Genomic DNA, 20,850 nt, shown 5'->3' on the forward strand with positions numbered 1-20,850 from the left:
ACAAAAACAAAAGCAAAAATTGACCAATAGCATCACTACAATTAACCATTCTGCATGGGTTGCATACTAGTATTGCATAATAGGTAAAACTTAGAGAAAATCTAATTAGATTTTAATTGGATTCTCAATTTTGCACCACATGTCTCATTTAATTTTTAATTTTTTGCCAAGTGAATTATTGAGTGTAAAAATCAAAGAGTCCAAATCCAATTAGATTCTAAATTGGATTTCAATTAGAGTCTAATTTTTCACCATGTGTCCATCTAAGTTTTTATTTTTATGATAAGTGAATTATTGGGTATAAAAACTAAAGAGTTTAAAACCAATTAAATTCTAAATCATATATATATATATATATATATATATAATGAGAAACCATTACATATTTTAAAAATGTATGGTTTAAAAAAAGTGTAAGCTAATACTATGTATAATTTGGACATCTTCTAAAAAAAAGTATAATTTGAACCATATAATTGTAATTGTTTTTAATTGTACCCATACATATGCATAGGGCTACACCTAGTTGTTATAACTATCAAATTATAAAAAATAAAAAGCTTTTATTTGGTACAAATATATAATTTATAAGCAAACATATTTTTAAGTTGATTAATGAACAATTTTTTAAAATGTCATTTTTTTCCAAGTATATAGATACTTTTATTCAACTTAAAATTTTCAAGAAAAATATGTTATTGAAAATTAGCTAATCCAAATTTATGATTGGATAAAATCTAGCTTAATTTTATCATTAGTAAGCCTCATTTTTTAGATAAAAATATAATTTTGTTCAGAACTTGCTTTTTAAACAAAATATACCCCTGGGAATTTCACTTTGGTTGGGTGTTTCACTCAATACATAATAAATTGTGGGGAGTGGAAGAATCCCCATCCAGGCCTATAGCCTAAGTCCTAGTTAGTTCCTATGGAATGAATTGGGCCAGGCATATATACTTGTAAGAAGGCCCAATGGGGTATATATGGTATGGAAGAAAGGCAATAGGGGCATCCCGAGCGCCAAGAAGGAGGGTAACTTTAGTAGATCGTTCCCGTGAAGTAGGCAATAAGCAAAAGAGAGCCGAGCCTTACTCGAGGCGAGGTGCATAGATAATCCATATCTGACTTCCAAAAGGTACTTAGAACCTCCAGGAGACTTCCAGAACACGCAAGAAGGTTGAAGATCTTCACCTCCACATTAATGAGGGGATTTTCACTTAACCTTTGTCGCATTGAATGCATATGAGACAACTTGATAGTATAGACACCCTCAAAAGTCAAAATTTCAAGATAAGGAAAGGAAGGAAACCTATAAAGGAGAGGAAAATATCCCTGAAAATTCAGTTGGCAACAGGACAACTATAGAGATAATAACAAAGAATGTACCTATATAAGGGGGAAGACAAGCAAATAGGAGGGGATTGGAAAAATAGTGAAAAAAGTGAGAGAAGGAAGAAAAACTATTTGTCTGAGAAAGAGAGAGAGAGTGTGTGTAGCACCACGGGAAAGAGAAATTTTCCTAATATAATACTTTAGCTTCATCTGAAATAAATGGTGTTGATGAAATTAATTGTTTGAATTTTCCATTGTGGAGTGTTTATTCCCTATTACTCATTTATAAATAGATTGTGTCGGTCAATTAAACTTTACCCCATGGACCCACGCGGGATCTCACCTCGAGCCAGTTTTTGTCCCCCACAATAATAATAATAATAATAATAGAAAAATTAAAAATTAAACTTTCACCCCTTTACAATATTTTTCAAACTATTAATTTGCTCAATTGAAGCCCTAATTTAAAATAAATAAAAATTTTATTTAAACCCTTACAATCTAAATTAAGTGTTAAACTAGATGAAAAGTGTGAGTACACATTGATATAATTCCTTCAAATTAGGGTATCAATTGATCAAATGAGTGAAAGTTTATGATTAAAAAAATGTTAATTTTCCCTAATTTAATTATATTTATTATTTTATTATAAAAAAGTTGACTTTGGAGTCCGGAGTACTTGAAGTTGAGGACAACTGGGTGGGCAAAGCCGGTGGATAACCCGGAAATTCAATTTAAATTCCATTTATACCCCCATATATTTGGTTTTTTTTCTTTTATTACCAGCAGTTTATTACTTCTCCTGTAGGGGTAATATAATAATATTTGTCTTTCTATTCCTCACAAACAAAGAAAACATACCGATCTCTCCTGAAACTGGAAGGGTCTCTCTCTCTCTCAGATTTTTTTTGGTTTCTTCATAATTCCAGGTATTACAAATTCATTTTTGCCTGTATTTATTCATGTATCTATGTATGTATACATGTGGGATCTTCGTTATCAAAAAGTGTTGCGTGCTGCATTGAATTATGGAACAATATATATATAGATTTGAATTCCTTGAAATTGTGTTTTCATGTTTATCTTTTTTAAGTGATTGATGCAATTTTGAATGTTTTGATGCCATAACTTTGATGGGTATGTATGAATATATGTGAACTTTGATTCCCATTGTTTTTTTTTTTTTTAGCAATATGAATGTGTTGGAGTTTTATCAATACTTTAATGTAAATCCCATTACTGATTTTTTGTTGTTTTAGCTTATTCATGATTTTACTCTTCGTATCAATGTTATTGTTCAACTGGGTTTTAGCTTATTTTTCTCTGTGTATCAATGTTATGTAATTGGGTTTTTGATTAGGCACACACTATTGCTGGTTGGTTGTGTTTTTTGGAAAGAAATTGGTGGTTATATCAGTTGAGCTTCAATGGGGTCGTCTTCGAATCAGCCGGAGTTTGATTACTTGTTCAAGTTGTTGATGATTGGGGACTCGGGGGTTGGGAAGAGTAGTCTCCTTTTGAGTTTTACGTCTGATGACTTTGAAGATCTATCACCCACAATTGGTGAGTGTTTCTACTCATATGCACTAGCCAAGGTTTCAATTTTGATACTTTCAACATGTATGCTCATTTATTGGAATGGAATAAGAATATATGTCATTTTGATGCGTAAATGGAACTAATGTATTCTTTTGCTTGATTGTATTGGTGTGAAGAACCATGAAATGTTAAACAACTAATGCAAATAGTTTGTATAGGCTCGGTTGGATGATAGTTTTGGTTTACTAAGTTTTGATTAAAATTTTTAATTAGTTCCTTCTGCTACATGTATAATTGACCAAAGACAACACAGAGAACTTCTTCTTTCTAATGCATAAATAAAATTTTCTCTGCGCAAATTAAGTTGAGCTGGAATAATGTGCCCCAATGTCATCAATTTTAGCAGTTTTTATAATAATTTCGTTTCTGATCAATAAAAATGGACTGTGTTTGACAGAGTATCCAGTTTTCTATTGATTGGAATTGAATACATCATGGTTAATGGTCCAGAATTTAATCATCAAACCACATTTTATTTTATTTTTTTCTCAATTCTCAGCTAATAATTTCTGCTTATGTGAGAACATTACTATTACATCATGTTATCTTATGACTATCAAAATCATTATTGTAAAAAATCCAGTTAGTTTGATGATTTCTTCTACTTTATGTCTTCATTTATGAGTGTTCTATGCTTTCTTATGCAGGTGTTGATTTCAAGGTGAAATATGTTGATGCTGGTGGAAAGAAACTGAAGCTTGCAATCTGGGATACAGGTAAGTCCAAAAGTGTGATGTGCATTGTTATTTGTCTATCTATTTATTTATTTTGCTAAGACCAACGATTTAGTTTATGTTACACAAGCACACACATGTTTGTGTGTATTCATATGTGCGTATGGTTGAGCAGTTGTGTTTACAATTTAGCCAAGTACCCCAACCTGAGTTCAGTTTCTGCCAACCCTGGTTGATCCTGTTGTACAGCAATGAATTAAAATGCATTTGCCACATGGCTAACTTTGTACTCTGTGAAGACATAAATATAATGAAAATGAATTGCCAGTTATCAGTTTGTGTATTACGTTGACATTGACATGGGGGGCTGATCAGATGCTGTACTTTGAGAATCCTTCACATTTTTATCTCCAAATATTATGTGATTTGAATTATCATCTGCATGAACAAGTGAGTCTAACTTAAAGTAGTTGCAGGTAATTATTAGATCGACTTATTAAAAAAAGGATCATCCTCTTGCATCATTTTGCTTGTCCTTCTAACCAGATTATTAGTTTCTGGCCTTAAGGTCAGATATATATAATTGTATTATGCACATCACTATCATCAGAACTCAACTACTAGTCTCATTACTAATAGGACCACTTTGCTGGTCTGCTAGGTAGGATAAGATATTCTTATATTATGTTTTTTTCCTTTATACTAGACCTTTTGGAAAGAATTTGGCTCATCACTTTGTTTATTTGCACAGCTGGTCAGGAAAGATTCAGGACATTGACAAGTTCATATTACAGAGGCGCACAAGGGATCATTATGGGTAACTATTACTTTCACCCTAGCTTCTATATTCTATTTCACTTCCAACTTTCTTGTTAGCTTCATACAGAAAAGTTTCCTGGTAATGGCTCATCAAAAATTAGTGAACAGGATGTTGCATTTAAAACTTAAAAGTTAGACTGCAGTGGCTTCTGTGTATTTGAAAAAAGACTAAAAACGCTATTACTTGTTTACAGTAATCTAAGATTTAAATACTACAAATTCCCTTAAACTGTGATGTGTCCATGTTGTTTTGGTGCCTTGGATAGTGAGGAAGTCAACTTCTAGGGACCAACAGTTTGAAGCAACACTTGCATATAAAATTGTAATATGATGTCTAGGCTCCTGAGGGTGTGGCACTGCCCTGTTGGATAAAATAATAAAACCAGAAATCCCAAAAATGTTGAAAAGTAGCTGCCTTAGCAAAGGTCTCAAGACAATCTACTATGTATCAAGGAAGTTTGGGTAGTAGTTGCTATACCACATGGAAAGAAATTCATGTGGAATTACTCTAGGAAGGTAAAATGTGTGGATGAGGAATGTTAGCAGAGGCAGGAAAGAGATTCCAGAAGATTTAGATCTTAAATCTTGAGTTACATGGGAGTTGTGATTGGTTCCTTATATCTCACTTTGTGCCAATTGGCTCCACCTTTTCTTATGTTGATTGATGAAGTTGATTTGTCATGGATATTGGATGCTTGATGCTGTTGTGATTATTTAATAGAATAGTGGCTTAATTAGCTTTTGCTGAAAATTTTTTGCTGCAAGTGTGCTAAAGTATACTTGTACTTTGGAAAAAAGTGATAAAAGTAGGGAAAAGTGGGGTTTTAAAAAGCTGTACATAAAAAATAAAAGCTGAAGCTGATGCCAAACACACTAGTAAACCATGATATTGTGATTATTTTATAGGATAGTGGTTGTCTGAAGAGTGGATGGGTGGACTTTTGAGGGTTCTGAATTTGCCACTCTCTAAATTGAAGCATTTCCCTATGTAGGATTTGTTTTCTATTGCCTCCTTGAGTCCAATGGTTACCTTCCCTTGTTCTATTCAATTGATGGGTTCCATGGAGTTGGGTTGTATAGCTTTTATTTTTATTTTTTATTTTTTTATTTTTAAAGTAGTTTTTTACTACAAAATTATATTGAGTTCTTACACAAATTTGACCATGGATTGATTTTTCTTTTGATGGAGTGATTAAGATGGATTCTGAAGGGTTGTGCTTGAATCTAAATATGCTTGCTGCAAAATTAGGGGATTACAGTTTTTTCTACTGGGGTCACATTATAGGTGAATTTCATGCAATTTGTGTAAAATTTATGCTGAAACCAAGATTTTCAGATCTATTTGCTAAATTTTACTTCGAGTTCTAAGTTATATACATGAACTTGTTTTGCTGATTGTTCCAGGAATTGTTGATATAAATAATTTTGTACCCTCATTTCAACAGATAGCCATATTTGGGAATAGAGTAGGAAGAATATGAAGTTCTAAAGAATAATTGAATTGATTCTCTAGTTATAGTTGGGTTTGTTACATGGAAATTGAAACACTTAGCTTCATGAATGGAAGTGTATTTCCTTAGTCGAGATCATATTGTAGATAGCACAATTTATCCTTTATATATTGTTCATTGGCAACAATGAGCATATTGTAGATAGCTGAACCATAATGTTCTGTTGGTATACTCCCAGTGTACTTGCAGATATTTTGATTAATAAAGTTTTTATTACCTTACAAAAAACAATTAGCATTCTGCTGTAAACTTAAGATTTCATGTTTTTAATTTAGGTCTTTCCTATCAGTATATAGTTAATCAGTCCATGCTCATTTTTTGAACCAGCCTGTTTAAAAAAAATAAAAATTTATATTTGTGATTGCCTCCACTATAACAAAATTTCAAATACACAATAAGGGGTCACATGGTGCCCTGCTCAGCTATCATATTGACATCTCATGATTAAGTGGCGGAAATAGTTTTCTCTTGAAAAGGAAAACAATGATCAAGTGATGGCAATACTTTGTTATGGGACAATTTTTTATCGTATAAACCTAAAATTATTATTTCTAATTGTTGATCTGGTTTTGTGAGCGCAACAGTTTATGATGTAACAAGGCGAGAAACATTTACAAACCTCTCTGAGGTGTGGGCCAAGGAAGTAGACCTCTACTCAACAAACCAAGACTGCATCAAGATGCTTGTTGGAAACAAAGTTGATAAGGTATTTTTAAAGGAGATTTACAGATTCAAGTGTTCTTTATCTTATTTTTACATTTCAAATATTCTCTCTCTCTCTCTCTCAACTTTAGTGTGTGGACTGTGGATGGATATCCCAAACAAGATATGGCAGGAAAAGTAGCCAATGGTCTTCGTATGAAACGGTGGCAGGGAAAAACTACTCCCATACCTGAGCCAAGAAAATATATAACTAAAACGAAAAGAACACTGAATTTGATGCACATTTGAGGGTTTCATTCATATGTGGCTCATTTTTTATTTTCCAGGAAAGCGACAGAGTTGTAACAAAGAAAGAGGGAATAAACTTTGCTAGGGAATATGGATGTCTATTTATTGAATGCAGTGCTAAAACTCGAGTTAATGTACAGCAGTGTTTTGAAGAGCTTGTTTTAAAGGTATGGTTGTCGATAAACTCCTTTTAACTTGGTACTTGTAAAAAAAAAAAAAAAGGTTGTCAAGCTAGTTTATTGTTTAACTTTAGTATATGATTGTGTATATTTACGAATTATCTGGTCAACAAACAAATTACAGCATGAGTAATGATTGCAATCATATGCAGATATTGGATACACCTAGCCTCATAGCTGAGGGCTCTAAAGGGGTGAAAAAGAACATCTTTAAAGAGAAGGCACCACAGCTTGATGCATCAACAAGCAGTTGCTGCTGATGCTGATTCAATGTGTCTCATCCAATTCCTGGATGTCTAACCAGTACCTTGGTTCCATTCCAAATCATTGAAGATTTTTTATAAAAAAAAAAATTATTATAATTATGTTTGATATTAGTCACAAACACGGGTGGAGCCTTGTGCAATGGATATAATCTTTTATTGAAGTATATTATGAAGTTTAGGCCTGGGAAGAAACGCTGATATGATACAACAATTTGATTCTATATGATTTGTACAAAAATGTCGTAATTTCAGTTGATGATACTTGTTCCATGTTTCAAGCTGTATGACTTTTTTATTTTTTTTATTCATGTAGAATGTTGGGTGCCTCATTTGTACAAAATGTTGGCCAACTTATTGGCAAATGCTAACAATATATGTCGAGTGAAAACGAAGTTACCATTGCAATTGGCGAGAGTGCCGTAGCCATATTGGACTAGTGCAGTCCCTTGTTTAACCATCCACATTTTCTGATGTTTGAGAGGGCCAAAAATGCAGCTTAATGTATAACAAGCTCATTATGTAGTAGAAAACAGTTTCCAAAGCATAAAATGTTTCAAGAACGTTGCATACTTGACGTGCTATCACAAATAAAGTTCATGTTACAAAAAAATTAGCTACTATTATCTCTGTGCTCCCCCCTCTCTCCATAGACCTATGATTGACGGCCATTGATCAACAGTTAAGTCGTTGACCCTTTTTCAAAGGACTATTTAGCTCAAACCAATCACATACCACATGATTTATTTGCATAAATTCCAAAATTTGAAGCTTGTCTTTCCATCCAAACCATAGAAATTTATTCTCATTTAGGGTATGTGTTCACTTTTGTGAATGATGGTTTTGTTGGGAAAATTATTTGGAACTACAAGAAATATAAATATTTTTTTGCAGAAGCCAAACAAAAAATATTTTTTTAACTCATTTTTAGGAGAATCAACATAAGAAAATAGTTTATTTTTCAAAATATGATATACAAAATATGAATTATTTGCAAATATATTTTTTGTTGAAAAAAATGAAGCATTAAAAGACTCGGTTATGATGCAAATATGCAATGCCAAACCCCACTAGTGAATGATGGTATCCCATATGCATGGGCTAAGTGGCATATACTATTATTCTCTGGCATAAGATCATTATGGAGGCAATGCTAAAAGTTGTTTTAATGCTTTGAATTTTAAGCTTGCCCAATGTTGATTGGTATATTTCTACTATGTTGAGTAATGCTGTAGAACTTAGCCGCTGTTTTGATTTCTATGCATTTTAGTTGGGTTATGAGATGCAAATAGTGTTCATGCCCTTGCTAAGTTGCTTTTGCAAATAGGTCTTATATCTGTTGTAATAGGTTTTCCCTCCCTTCTTCGGATTTAAAAGAGTTTAGGAAGGATGGAAGAATGTTTTTGGTTTGTATGTTTAATGAAATCATGCATTTTTTTTTATCATAAAAAAGAAGGTAAATAATAGGGCTCATGCAATATATATATAAACTTTTTTTTTTGGTCTGGACTCATGTGTCAAAATTAAGACGTATTTTCTTAAAATAATTGTTACAAGTTGGAACGAGATATCAAACCTTTATTCTCTTCGTCGAGGATACTCATAATATCATTAAGTTACAAAACTCTTTGTATCTTAAATAGATTACTAATTAGATTTTGATTTAACTTTGATATAAGTGCGACTCAAACTTTCTTAAGTATTTGGTTCAATTTTTTTTTTTATATGGAATATTCAGTTCAATTTTGATATAAGTAAAATAAAAAATAAAATTAATTCAAAGTTAAAACAAACTTTTATTTACATCTAAAACGTCAATTTTTTTTTCTTTTTTTTTACCAATCTAAAATAAATAAATAAAAATTGATAAATTACTTCAAATCACAACTCTCATAAACCCACAAAAAAAAAAAAAAAAAGCCACTTGTCACTTGGCTTTGCCAACAAAAAATAAAAATAGGAAGGAGTAATGAGAAAAATTAAGAATAAAAAAAGAAGAAGAAGAAGTTAAAAACAATAAAAGCAAGAAGGTTTTGGCACCAAAAGTAACCAAACAAACATGGGTGCTTCTAAAGCATCCATTTCCCATCTTCTTCCTTCTTCTTCACTTCGAAACTCCAACAACCTTAACTCAAAAGCTAAACCCATACAAGTAAAGGTACCCATCTCCAAAACCCCATTACAACCCAACACCAATAGGCGCTTCTTCCTCTTCTCTCTCCCTTTGATTCCTACTACTTTTCTTCTTTTTACTCCTCCACCTAGTCCTAGTAATAGTAACGCACACACAGCTCAAAAACCCACTTCTCTAAATTATTCTGCTCTCGCCACCTTTGAACCTGTGAGTCCTGAAGAGAGAAAAGCTAGTGCCACCATTTCTCGCAGAGTTTCAGAAGCTGTGGAGTTGTTGGACAAAGGGAGAGAGTTACAGGCACAAGGTGACTTTAACCAGGCTCTTCAATATTTTACTCAGGTAATCTTCAGGCCTTCACCTTACTTACACTCTTTGTTTTCGTTTCTGGGTTCTCTTTGGTTGCTCAGAATTCAGATAAGAAAAAGGAAACAGTTTGTGGACTCTATTTTTCTGAAAAGATTTTTTTACAATGAGACATTATTGTAGTCTTATACAATTAGCATGATTCAAATTGAAAGTCAAGAATAAACAAATGTTGGCTTGATTATGTTTAAAGCATTGTTTTGAGTTCTAAGAGAAATCAGAAATATATGTGCTATTGTTCTCCAAATTGTGTGAATTTGTTTAGTGCATGAAAAAACTTCTTATCATGGGTGTACTTCAGAAGGTCTTTGTTGGGTCGTTGTTCCCTTTTGGTTTTAGTGGTGCTACTGCTGACTATTGGATTACTTTCCCAAGATGTTACTTGAAAAAATGAACTCTGCCTCTCTCTGTATGTGCTGCTCCCAAGAGAAGGCTTGCCGTAGGTTGACGGCTAACATGAAATTTAGTCACTTTATTATGAATGGATTTAGTACAGATACATGTTGGGTGTCCCCTACTAGCAGCGTGCTGCATTGGAATCCAAGTGCAGTGAAAGTGGGTAAGGATTACTAGGGCGTTCCTTGTAAGCAGTACGTTATATTGGTGCTACAGTGTAGTGAAAAATAGGCTAGAGTTCCCACATTTTGATAGACAGGTGTGGGTAAATAAGTGAGTCCATGAGAAAAAAATTCATATAGGAAGATAGAATATAGGGTGTTTAAAGGGGAAAACTAATGGAGATGGTAGATATCATGACTAGGAGGAGAATACATAGTGTGTGCTTGCAGGAAACTAATTAGTGGATAAGTGAGATATTTTGAAAAATTGAATATACATAGTATAAATTATGGAATACATGAAAAGATAAAAAGGAAAATTGGGTAGGGTTAATCATAGATTGAAGATGGTGTGAATCATAAGATAAGAGCAGAATGGACAAAGTAGAGAAACGCATCAAAAGTATTGTGCGGTTGTAGAAGACTTATTAAGTAAGACTGTTATAGGACCAGTTTTGCTTTGTAGTACTGAATGTTGAGCTGTTAAGAAGCAACATTTTCATAAATTAAGTATATTTGAAATTAGAATGTTAAGATGGATAAGTGAATGAGGAAATTTGCTTAAAGGTATTATTCATTAAAAGATAAGGGAGAGTCATTGAGATGGGTTTTTCCTGTGTAGATGAGAGGGATTAATGCACTAGTGAGGAAGATCAAGTTGTTTCAAGTCGAGGGTATAGGAAAAGGTCCAGGAAGACCTACAATAATGTTACTAGAAGTAGTAAAAACAATAAATGGTAATTAAAGAGGTAATAGATAATATGGATTCAGATAGAGATAACATAGAATGACAAAAAAGAGTACATGTGGCTGATCATGATTAGTTTGTCAAGGATCCATAGCTGAACCCAAATTTTGGTTCTAAGGTTTGGCGGTATTAGTTGAAAAAATGGTGTTTATTTTGACATTCTCTTAAGACCAGATGATCATTTATACAAGCAGCACGTTTGCTGTGACCTTTGGGGTTGAGAATGAAACGGTGTCTCCACATGTTTGGAAGAGTCCAATCCATTGTTCCAATTGAGCTATACCTGCACTATAGTATAAAAAAGATATGTTCTTTGAAGACAGAGCAACATATGAAACTGTTGATCATAAGTAATAGTTGCTCTGGCATACCTGTTATAAAGCACTTATAAATTTGGGCATTTTAAAGTTCCTTCGAGGACATCTGATAAAATTGGAACAATACATAGTAGATTAGCATGGCCCCTGCTGATGGATGACACACATAAATTGAGAAATAGTCCATTTTCAAAAGTTCTATATATATATATATATATATATATATAAAATAAAAAAATAAAAAGGGAATTTTAAAGGCATCTCTCACCCCATTTTTCTGATATGGTTTTCTTGCACTGAAATGGAAGCAACTAGCAAGCTACTAGTTCTTTTAAAAATCTATAATGTTGATATTTGTGTGGGTGTGTTTCATGTTTATGTGCATATACATTCAATGTATCTATCAGTTAGCATCATGTTTACAACAAAGTAGTTCATAATATAAGCCCAAGATCATTATACATCATGTAACATTGTTAAATAACCATTTCATAATATCTATGTTTGTCATTAATATCCAATGATTGTTCATATCAGGATAACCCATAACCACCAATATGTTAATTGACCCCCATTGTTCCTTTCATTTTTAATTGTGGGATGGGCTGGGGGGATGTTACTGACTTATAAAAACTCACCCCACTCTCACCTATTACATGGTTCAAGACATCCATGAATATGTGCAGCATAGTCGATTCGTAGCTTTAATAGATACGAAGAGCATTGTGGAAGTTTTTCCAGCACAATTTTTTAAAAGCATTTGATCACCTTCTCTTTCTTGAGAATAGCAGTGAGTGCCCCAATCTGATGACATTATTCAAAAAGCTAGATGTTAATTTTTCTTATGCATTTTCTTCTGGCTGTTTTTGTGTTTTACACTATTTTTTTTCATTCAGTAAGATTCTATTTGTTTTAGTAGAAATAAAAATTTGAAATGGTGGTTGTTAATGTCATCCAATACAGCATGTATTATTAGGACAATGATGTTGATATGTTACTTCAAGGGTAATCAAATGCGGTACGCAGACAATGACGTCTAAAGACCAGGAAATTTTCTTTCCTTATGTAAAGTCAGATTGAAATTGCAAGAAACAGTTTTCCTTTTTGCCATGAACATAATACTTGTGACTTATTGGCTTTTAGTATATGAAAACCATATCTACCCTATGGAAACTAAGGATTATGAGTAACAGCATGTATACATAGTGCAGCAATTTCCAAAATTTCAATTGAAAGCCATGTTGAAGAAGATATTTTTGCCAGGATTCTTGTTAAGTAATTTGTAACAATATTTAAGTTCTCTAGATAGTATGGCATTTACCTTGCAAATAATGTACATAACTAATAAAAAGTACCTGTCTAATGCTGGGAAGATTAAATATAAGTGCTGGTGTGAAAAACAGATAAGCACATAGCTATAATTGGTTTGATGACATTTCTTCAATAATTTGATATTGTAGTATGTTAAAATTTTATAACAAAGTAACTAATAAGTACTTCCTCAGAAATGCCACTTATTTACGTAAGAACGATTAAGTAAGTATTTGCAAAGTTGGGTATGGATCTTTATGACTGGATAATGAAACTCTGTTGACATTCTATGTGAAACAATATCAAACGTGTCCCTGGAAATTGGATGATAAATTTCCTCGGGGTGAGTTAGAAAGTTGTATACTCCATTTTTCCATGAGGATAGGATCATAATCTATCACCTGTGTCAGTTCTTGATTATGTAGCTCATATAATACATTTTCTTCAGATTTAAATCAGGTCTTTTCTTGGGTTCCATGTTCTTAGCTTTTTGCTATGGTGCTTTGCGGAGTCTTTTGGTTAAAAATTGCAAAAAACAGAGTTTATTGTTAATTGTTGTTATAGGTACTGTTCAAAGTTATTTGGCAAAATGAGAAGAAAGACTGAATTTCGATAACGGTGTTGCCGAAATTGCAAGAAAAAGTACAGTGTGTCAGGGGAGAGAGAATTGAATTTTGGTATGAGATTACCGAAATTTTTGTTTTGCCCGCATTGCCCAAAATGGAAACCAATTGTGGCAATGGCATTGCTGAAAATAGGAGGAAAAAAAAAAAAAAAAAATTTGTGGCAACTAAGTTGCCGAAAATGGAGGGAAAAAAAAAAAAAAAGATGCTAAGTCTATAACATTTTTCACAACAAATTACAGGTGGTTAGTTGTCATTGGTTCAAATTTGAATCTAACACTAAGATTACTTTTTTGCCCCAATAATAATAATCAGTAACAACCTGCTACTTAGGATTTGTTGTAAAAATGTTGTGGACGTATCATTTCTAAAAAAAATTGTGGTGCCGAAATAGAAGGAAAAAAAAAAGTGGCAAATTGTTTTTTTTCCCTCTATTTCGGCAATGCCATTGCCACAAAACAATTTGCCACTTTTTTTTTTTTTTTGGCACCACAATTTTTTTTAGAAATGATACGTCCACAATATTTTCACAATATTTTTACAATAAATCCTAAGTAGCAGGTTGTTATTGATTGTTATTATTGGGGCAAAAAGTAACCTTAGTGTTAGGTTCAAATTTGAATCAGTAACAACTAACCACCTGTAATTTGTTATGAAAAATGTTGTGAACGTAGCATCTTTTTTTTTCCCCTCCATTTTTGGCAACTTAGTTGCCACAATTCTTTTTTTTTTTTTCCCATTTTCGACAATGTCATTGCCACAATTGGTTTCCATTTTGGGCAGTGCAGGCAGGATAAGAATTTCGGTAATTTCGGTAATCTCATTACCGAAATTCAATTTTCTCTCTCCTGACACATTGTACTTTTTCTTGCAATTTCAGCAACACCGTTGCCGAAGTTCAGTCTCTTTCCTTATTTTGCCAAATAACTTTGAACAGTACCTACAATAACGATAAACTCCGTTTTTTGCAATTTTTAGCCAAAAGACTTTTGCTTATGCAACTCTTGGTTGCAAGCGCATCTAAAAATTGTAGCTCCCCAACTCAAGTTTAAGAGTCCCCGTCGTCACACCTTTATGGATTTTTCCACATCTGAATTTGATAGGCTCAAACTGATAGTGCTGCTGACTATTATCACCCAGGCACAGATATAAAGCTTTCTGATGTGGCACCAAGAAGTGAATATGGCATCCTTACTGTGTACCAACATGTGCATTCATTGCTAATTATAAAAGAAGAAAGTTGAAATAGAGCAGATATTGCTTGCGGACTTGTCTTCAATATGTTGGTCTTGCCATGTAATTCAGGGTTTTTGACATAGAAACGCACCAATTGGGACTTGGGTTCCATAGGAATCTCCATTGTCTTGATGCATCATTCGAGTTCTCATGGGCTTGTTGATATTGAGAAGCCCGGTCACACATGGTGGCTTGTGCATAATAGCCACAAATTGTTTTGTAAAATTAGCTTTTAGGACTAATATTGTGAATAATGACACCTTTAGCTCAACCATATCTCTGTAGGCCTGAATTACTCATGCTTACATGGTATCAATTTTGTTTGATGAAATAATTCTTTTGGTTCTTCTATTCTGTGTCCTGTGGTGGTTCTTTGGAATTGCTTGCTTTAGAGAGGATTTTTATCAAACTATTGGTGTTACACATGCAAAGCATGTTAATCTTTATTGTTTGTGGGTCACTTCTCTTGAAACTGTTGAACACCTGTAAACACAACGCTTCTGTTGTGCAAAACTTGATTGGACACTCAAAAAAAAACCTTCACTTACCTCAAGATTTGCATAATTAAACTGGTAATAATTTTTGCCACAAGCCATAATTGTCTTACTATTTAAGCCACTGCACACATGACTGTATGTATCTGTAATAGAGGAATTGCTGATATTAAATTCTAGTGGCTCTGCTGCTGTACACCATTATTTATAGTGCATTGTTGTGGTTGATATGTGCTTGTTTTATTAGAATCATATAATTATGACATTAGTAGGTCAAATATGTAGTCTCTGTCAGATATGTAGTTTCTGTATGACTAGCCCTTAAAAACTGAGGCAAATTTTAAAAATTGAAGTGTATTGGAAAATTATTTTACTTTACCCCGGTAATTATACAGCAGAGGTGCAAGAATTTTCACAATTGACATCACTTCTATATGTCACTTCAGGTGGTTGAGAAATACAAAGACTTCGCCTTCTCAGACTACGCAAGAGTTGGAAGAGCATTGGCCTTGTACGAGGTTGGTGACAGAGATGAGGCAATTGCAGAAATGGAGGATGTGTCCATATCTCTGAAGGGATATCCAGGTATTTCTAAATTCCTGAAATATGTGAGGAGAAACAATTTTGGTCAATTCTTTTTTAAGTATTCCAATGTTTGCTGGGTTAATCTGCAGAAGTTCATGCTGCTCTAGCAGCAGCCTTATATGTGGACAAGCATGCTCTACTGTTAGCTGAAAACCAATTCACTATTGCAACTCTGCTTGATCCTCACTATACAGATCTCTCATATGTAAAAGAAACAAAGCATTGGCCTCCAAGTTTGGTCAGTTCATTGCAACACTTCATCAGTCTTTCCTAGGAACCTCTATTATATCCTATACAACTTGTTATCAACTAGGACATACTGTCGTGGCCACCTTTGGGTTCTTTTGGTCACTTTTACTAGCAGATGATTATTAATATTGTATTACCTTGATAAATTATTACAGTGAAAAAATGGGATATGGGAATTATGGATCTTGCTGAAATGTATGTTCTTTCATTTTCCTCCATTCTTTTTCTTGGTTTGGGGGATGTGGGTGGAGTGTGGTATAAGGTTTTTACTATGTTGGTAGCCAAAGACATTTTTGATTCCTTCTTTTTCGGTCTGTGCTCTTTTTCTTTGTCTAATATTACTTAGTCCATGCCTATAGTTGTCTACCTACATTTGTTAATAGCACGTTCATAGGTGAATTTGACATTGAAGTCTAATTAGTACACTACTAGAAGGTTTTCCCTTCTTCAAGCCAATAATGAAAGGAAAAATTTTAGGTAGAAGATTTCTTAACCTAGTCTCTCTTTGATCATTATTCACCATCTTTACCAACTTATAATTCGGGTTATTCCTTTATAATCTCCCAAACAAAGAAAAAAAAAAATCAAAATCTCACCTTTTTTTTCTTGTTCTTTTTTCCTTTTTCCTAGTTACATATATGTCATGGGACCCATTGAGCCCAAACGTGTTGTAAAGCCTAAACTTGTACTTGCAAATCAAGCAACCTAGTCTTACTAGGATTTGAAGACAAAGAAGATGGTTAGATTAGGCTCTCTATAAATATGCTCTATTGTATAAGTTTTGTATTATTATATCAAAATCCATTTGCTCCTTTTCACACTTCATCTCTTTAATTGGGTGGGGAAGGTTGGCATGTGTTGGTTTTCCAATTGTCTTTATCAATTATTATTGATAGTCCAATATTCTGACGACAAAATGAATCTGATGTCTGATGTTTCAATGCAAAACCAATTGTTTTCTATAATTTTGCGTGTGGTAGTGTTGTCAGTTGTCACTAATATGACCAGGGCTTCACTAATCCGTGCGTCTCAATATAATCTTTACCTAACTGCTTTTGAATAATCGTAAGTGTAAAATCACTGTTGTATCAAAGTTTTTCATGTATATCTCATACAATGACCAATGCCTGTTCAATTCTGGCACTTCATTTATTAATCCACAATCCAAAAAGTTTGCTTCAAATTGGTCCCTTTTTCATAATTTCCATATGTGATAAAAGTGTTACTGTGTTGGTAGAGATTAGCGCAGCTAAACGAACTATTCAAGCTTACGTATCAAACATTATTCATGTAGGAATTGACTGAACAAAAGAGAGAGTGGCCTTTCACTTTTGACCCAATCAAAAGGTTGTGACGGCTGTTTGGTACTGTAACATATCCCCACTGTGGTAGTGCCAATTTTCTTCAGACTTTTTTACCTTGTTCTTGGGCAAAAGTAGAGATTGTGTCATTTTGCCGAAAATATGGACTATTGCAATACTTGAGTGCATGCCTATTCTCAGTTCTGAAAAGGTATAAAGAACAATCACAAATTATCATTGACTTGTATAGCCGTTTGTGGGTCCTCTCAAAAAACATTCTTCAGTTTAGTTTGGTATGCCCCGAATTCTGCTCCAAATGGATCAATGTGAAACCATGTGCGCACTGGAATATGGCTTGGTAATGGTAATTAACAAAACAAGCAAAGCAAATTGACCACTTTTTATGTGTGTCTGCGTGCAAGCGTGCGTGTGCATCTATACACATAATGAAGGCTTTACAGTAAATTTTGTAAAACTCCTGTTGCACCACGTTATCAACATCATATCCTATCCTATTTTGTTTGCAGTTTTTTTAGTTTGTCCAACCTAAATCATTTGGTTCAACTGTTGCCTTTTTAAAATTTTCCATTTCATTCCTTTTATGCTTTCTTAAATTATACCGTTTCACTTTGTTAAATCTTTTTTCTTTTTTTTTTCTTTTTTTTTTTTTTGTGTTGGAGATATCAAAAGACAAGCAAATATCCATACGATCCGAAAGTCCAATCAACTAGATGCTGTTTCCAATATGGTTTTATCCAGAAAATTGACATCCCTAACAGACAAGAAGAAACTTCTTCCCAGCAATGGGTTGCATGCACTTAAAAGTGCCTTGCTCTCTTGACTAGACATCTGTGATAGTGAGCATCCCTGAGGTCGTGCAATGTAATATCATATACCTGTACATGAATGAGTACATGATGGAAAAAATTATTGAAATAAGATTCTTAAATAAGGGTTGTAGCTTTGGTCAGTTTAGTTTTTATACAAGTTAAACTTTTTATTTTTCACTCAATTTCTAGAATGATTGAATTAAGATTGTTCCTTACGGTTCTCATACTGTTTAGGGGCACAAATGCATGGATGAATACTTGATACACTCGGGGAAAAAAAATATGTTACAGAGTTACCACCACTAGTGATCATTCAATTTGAGATGACATGAGACATAAATTACTGAGTTAGCTGATTAGTTGCAACTTGCAACTCCCAAAATGATGATCATGCGGCTTTTCAAAGTCCAAACTCCAATCAATCTCTAAAAAAGAAGGATAAGGATGCCTTTTAATATTATTTCACGCAGGGTATGACATATGGATCCGATTAACTTCAAATGGGATGAGGTTGAAATAAATTTTGTCCAATAAGAAGTATAAAATCCATGAATGAGGCTATCGAACGGCTAATAACACCCATTAATGTGCTTTTGAGGCTACATAGAAGGCTCCTAATAGCATCACTAACCTGCTCATTGGCCTTTCTAACACACGATTTCAATAAGATTGAGACTAGTAATAACGTAGTATGCTTCTATTAACACAACAATTCTACTGTGGTATTAGTATGTACATGTTTGAGGGTTTTGAGTCATGATTTCGTTAATGAGATTCTAGTATAGTGATATGGGACTGAAATCACAGTATGAACTGTGTTTTGTTACCATGGCAAGCAATATAATGAAATCTCCTCAAATTTTTGAGAGAATCTGCCAATGTAAGCATCCCCTTTAGTTGGCTTGACTGGCATGAATCGGGATCCAACTAAAGTAGATGCTGACATTAAAGTTTCTGAATTTTCAATTTATGATAAGAGAACATATATGAATTGTACAGATATAAAGTTTTAGGGAAGCCAATACACACATAGAAAGTATGACCCCGCACATGCACTATATCAGACATCCCATACTGTATATAATCTAGACATTTTTAGAATCTTCATCCCACTTGGATCTAAGCAGCTTGAGCAGCATTCTTGCCTTTGTTTTGGTCCTACCATTACACTGGCTTTGCAGAAGCAATAGTAACTGAGTCAAAATTCCAGCATCAATTGCTTCTTCCCTTGCCTGTAAGGAATCATAACATATGATCATAAGCAAGCTAATTGCATTCTCACTGCCTTCATGATCCGATACCCTGAAAACCATCCTAACAATAGCATGAATGCCATTTGGGTTATTAATTAATTCCTCTTTTGCAGTCTCTAGTCCTAAAAGCTTCTCTAGTGTTGCCATTGCCATTGGTGCCAAGTTTTTTTCACCTTTTTCAGCACTCATAATATAGGTTATGAGTCCATCTATCGCACCTTCTCTGACCAAATTCTCTCGATTAGACTGCAATGAAGATAAAGCCGATAAGGCTCTAATTCCAGCCTCAGAACCATCGCGAACAAGAAGAACCACTTTATGCAAGAGATCATTGGTTTTTCCAAGCATAGCAGAAAGCTCTTTTGTCTCCGATGATGATGATATTGCCTCTATAAGAAGACACAAGCTTATCTTGACCGTGTCAGTGCCGTGCTCAAATAAATTTAGGAATGATGCTAATTTAGACTCTTCTTTAAGCATATTCAGACACTCCATTTCATCGAGAGGCAGCAATCTTAGAGCACAAGAAAGTGCTACGTCAACAAACTTTAAATCATCTTCGCCTTCGGAGAGTGTGGCTTTTACTTTTCCAAAAACTAGATGCAAAAGTAGAGGCAAGAAGCGTAATTGGATCAAACATGAATTTCTGGATGAAGGTACCTCAGATAAATTTCGTATCTCTTCAAGTGTTTGGAGCTTGTTTTCTAAGGTGACATCATGAGATTCAAGGTTGCGTTTTAGTGCAGTTAAAGAATCAATTGTTGCCAAGTATTCAGGATCAAATTGGTCACCCATATGAAGCCACTCATCAATCAAATGGCGTAGAGTGTGATTAGGAACCATGGATGGATCATGGAGTTTCTGCATTGTGATAGGACATGTGAGATTACCTGCAGCCAGCCATTTTTCTATGCTTGATCTGTCATAGGTTTGGCCTGTACATAAAGTGACTGGATCTTTGAACAAGTCTAGACTAATTGGACATGTAAACAAGTGGGGAATGGACATGTGAGATTCTCTCATGGAAGAACCAACAGTAGCAGATTCAAGAACAAAAAGAATTTGAATACCTTTGTTTATGAATACAAGGAATTGGTTAAATTGTGATATACTTAAAATGCAAAATGTGGGGTTTTATGACAGTTCTGGTGGAGATGGGTTCTTTCCTATCAGATACTAGTGCTAGGAGTGCACCTATGACATATAAGATTGATAAATGGAACTGAGTTATCAAAGCTCTGAGAGGATACAAGAAATAGAGTGTGAAGATAAAAGGAAGTGAAGGAATGGAAGCAGAGAAAAGGATGAGTAGAAAGGACTTACAGAGTCCACACTTGCAGAATGTGAGAGAGTGTTGTGAGCTTTTTGCAGTCCACACTGACAGACAGCACATGAGCAAAGTGTTTAATCTTAGTTGGAGGAATCAGATGAGAACACCAACATACAAACGGCAGAGAGGACCAAAAATAGGCCTTATCCTAGTGAAAGAGTGGAAGTAATATGATATAGGACTTTGATTGT

At 33.9% G+C, this 20,850-nt stretch overlaps 3 protein-coding genes and 1 non-coding gene across 5 annotated transcripts; 3 read left to right on the top strand and 1 right to left on the bottom strand.

The window, feature by feature from the left end:
- The first annotated feature begins 2,120 nt into the window (after nucleotides 1–2,120).
- LOC126702193 (ras-related protein RABC1-like) lies at nucleotides 2,121–7,609 on the top strand. 2 transcript variants are annotated; one of them, XM_050400849.1, is made up of 7 exons: nucleotides 2,121–2,261; nucleotides 2,693–2,895; nucleotides 3,579–3,647; nucleotides 4,357–4,422; nucleotides 6,520–6,641; nucleotides 6,925–7,053; nucleotides 7,218–7,609. In XM_050400849.1, exons 2-7 carry the CDS (start codon nucleotides 2,760–2,762, stop codon nucleotides 7,323–7,325), a joined length of 630 nt encoding a protein of 209 aa, XP_050256806.1. In that variant the 5' UTR covers nucleotides 2,121–2,261; nucleotides 2,693–2,759; the 3' UTR covers nucleotides 7,326–7,609. The 2 variants fall into 2 exon arrangements, with proteins under 2 accessions (XP_050256806.1, XP_050256807.1); XM_050400850.1 differs by having other exon boundaries at nucleotides 2,141–2,261; nucleotides 2,731–2,895.
- A 1,739-nt stretch (nucleotides 7,610–9,348) lies between these two features.
- On the top strand, nucleotides 9,349–16,139 carry LOC126702659 (uncharacterized). Its single transcript, XM_050401463.1, has 3 exons — nucleotides 9,349–9,801; nucleotides 15,558–15,696; nucleotides 15,786–16,139. Exons 1-3 carry the CDS (start codon nucleotides 9,388–9,390, stop codon nucleotides 15,968–15,970), a joined length of 738 nt encoding a protein of 245 aa, XP_050257420.1. The 5' UTR covers nucleotides 9,349–9,387; the 3' UTR covers nucleotides 15,971–16,139.
- LOC126704481 (U6 spliceosomal RNA) lies at nucleotides 11,538–11,640 on the top strand. Its single transcript, XR_007648195.1, has one exon. It is a non-coding gene; the product is annotated as a U6 spliceosomal RNA (small nuclear RNA).
- A 2,778-nt stretch (nucleotides 16,140–18,917) lies between the features above and the next one.
- LOC126702764 (U-box domain-containing protein 26-like) lies at nucleotides 18,918–20,811 on the bottom strand. The gene has a single exon (XM_050401586.1). It carries the CDS (start codon nucleotides 20,350–20,352, stop codon nucleotides 19,162–19,164), a length of 1,191 nt encoding a protein of 396 aa, XP_050257543.1. The 5' UTR covers nucleotides 20,353–20,811; the 3' UTR covers nucleotides 18,918–19,161.
- Nucleotides 20,812–20,850: the final 39 nt, after the last annotated feature.

This window comes from Quercus robur, chromosome 10, assembly GCF_932294415.1.
Source record: "Quercus robur chromosome 10, dhQueRobu3.1, whole genome shotgun sequence".
Classification (NCBI taxonomy): Eukaryota; Viridiplantae; Streptophyta; class Magnoliopsida; order Fagales; family Fagaceae; genus Quercus; species Quercus robur.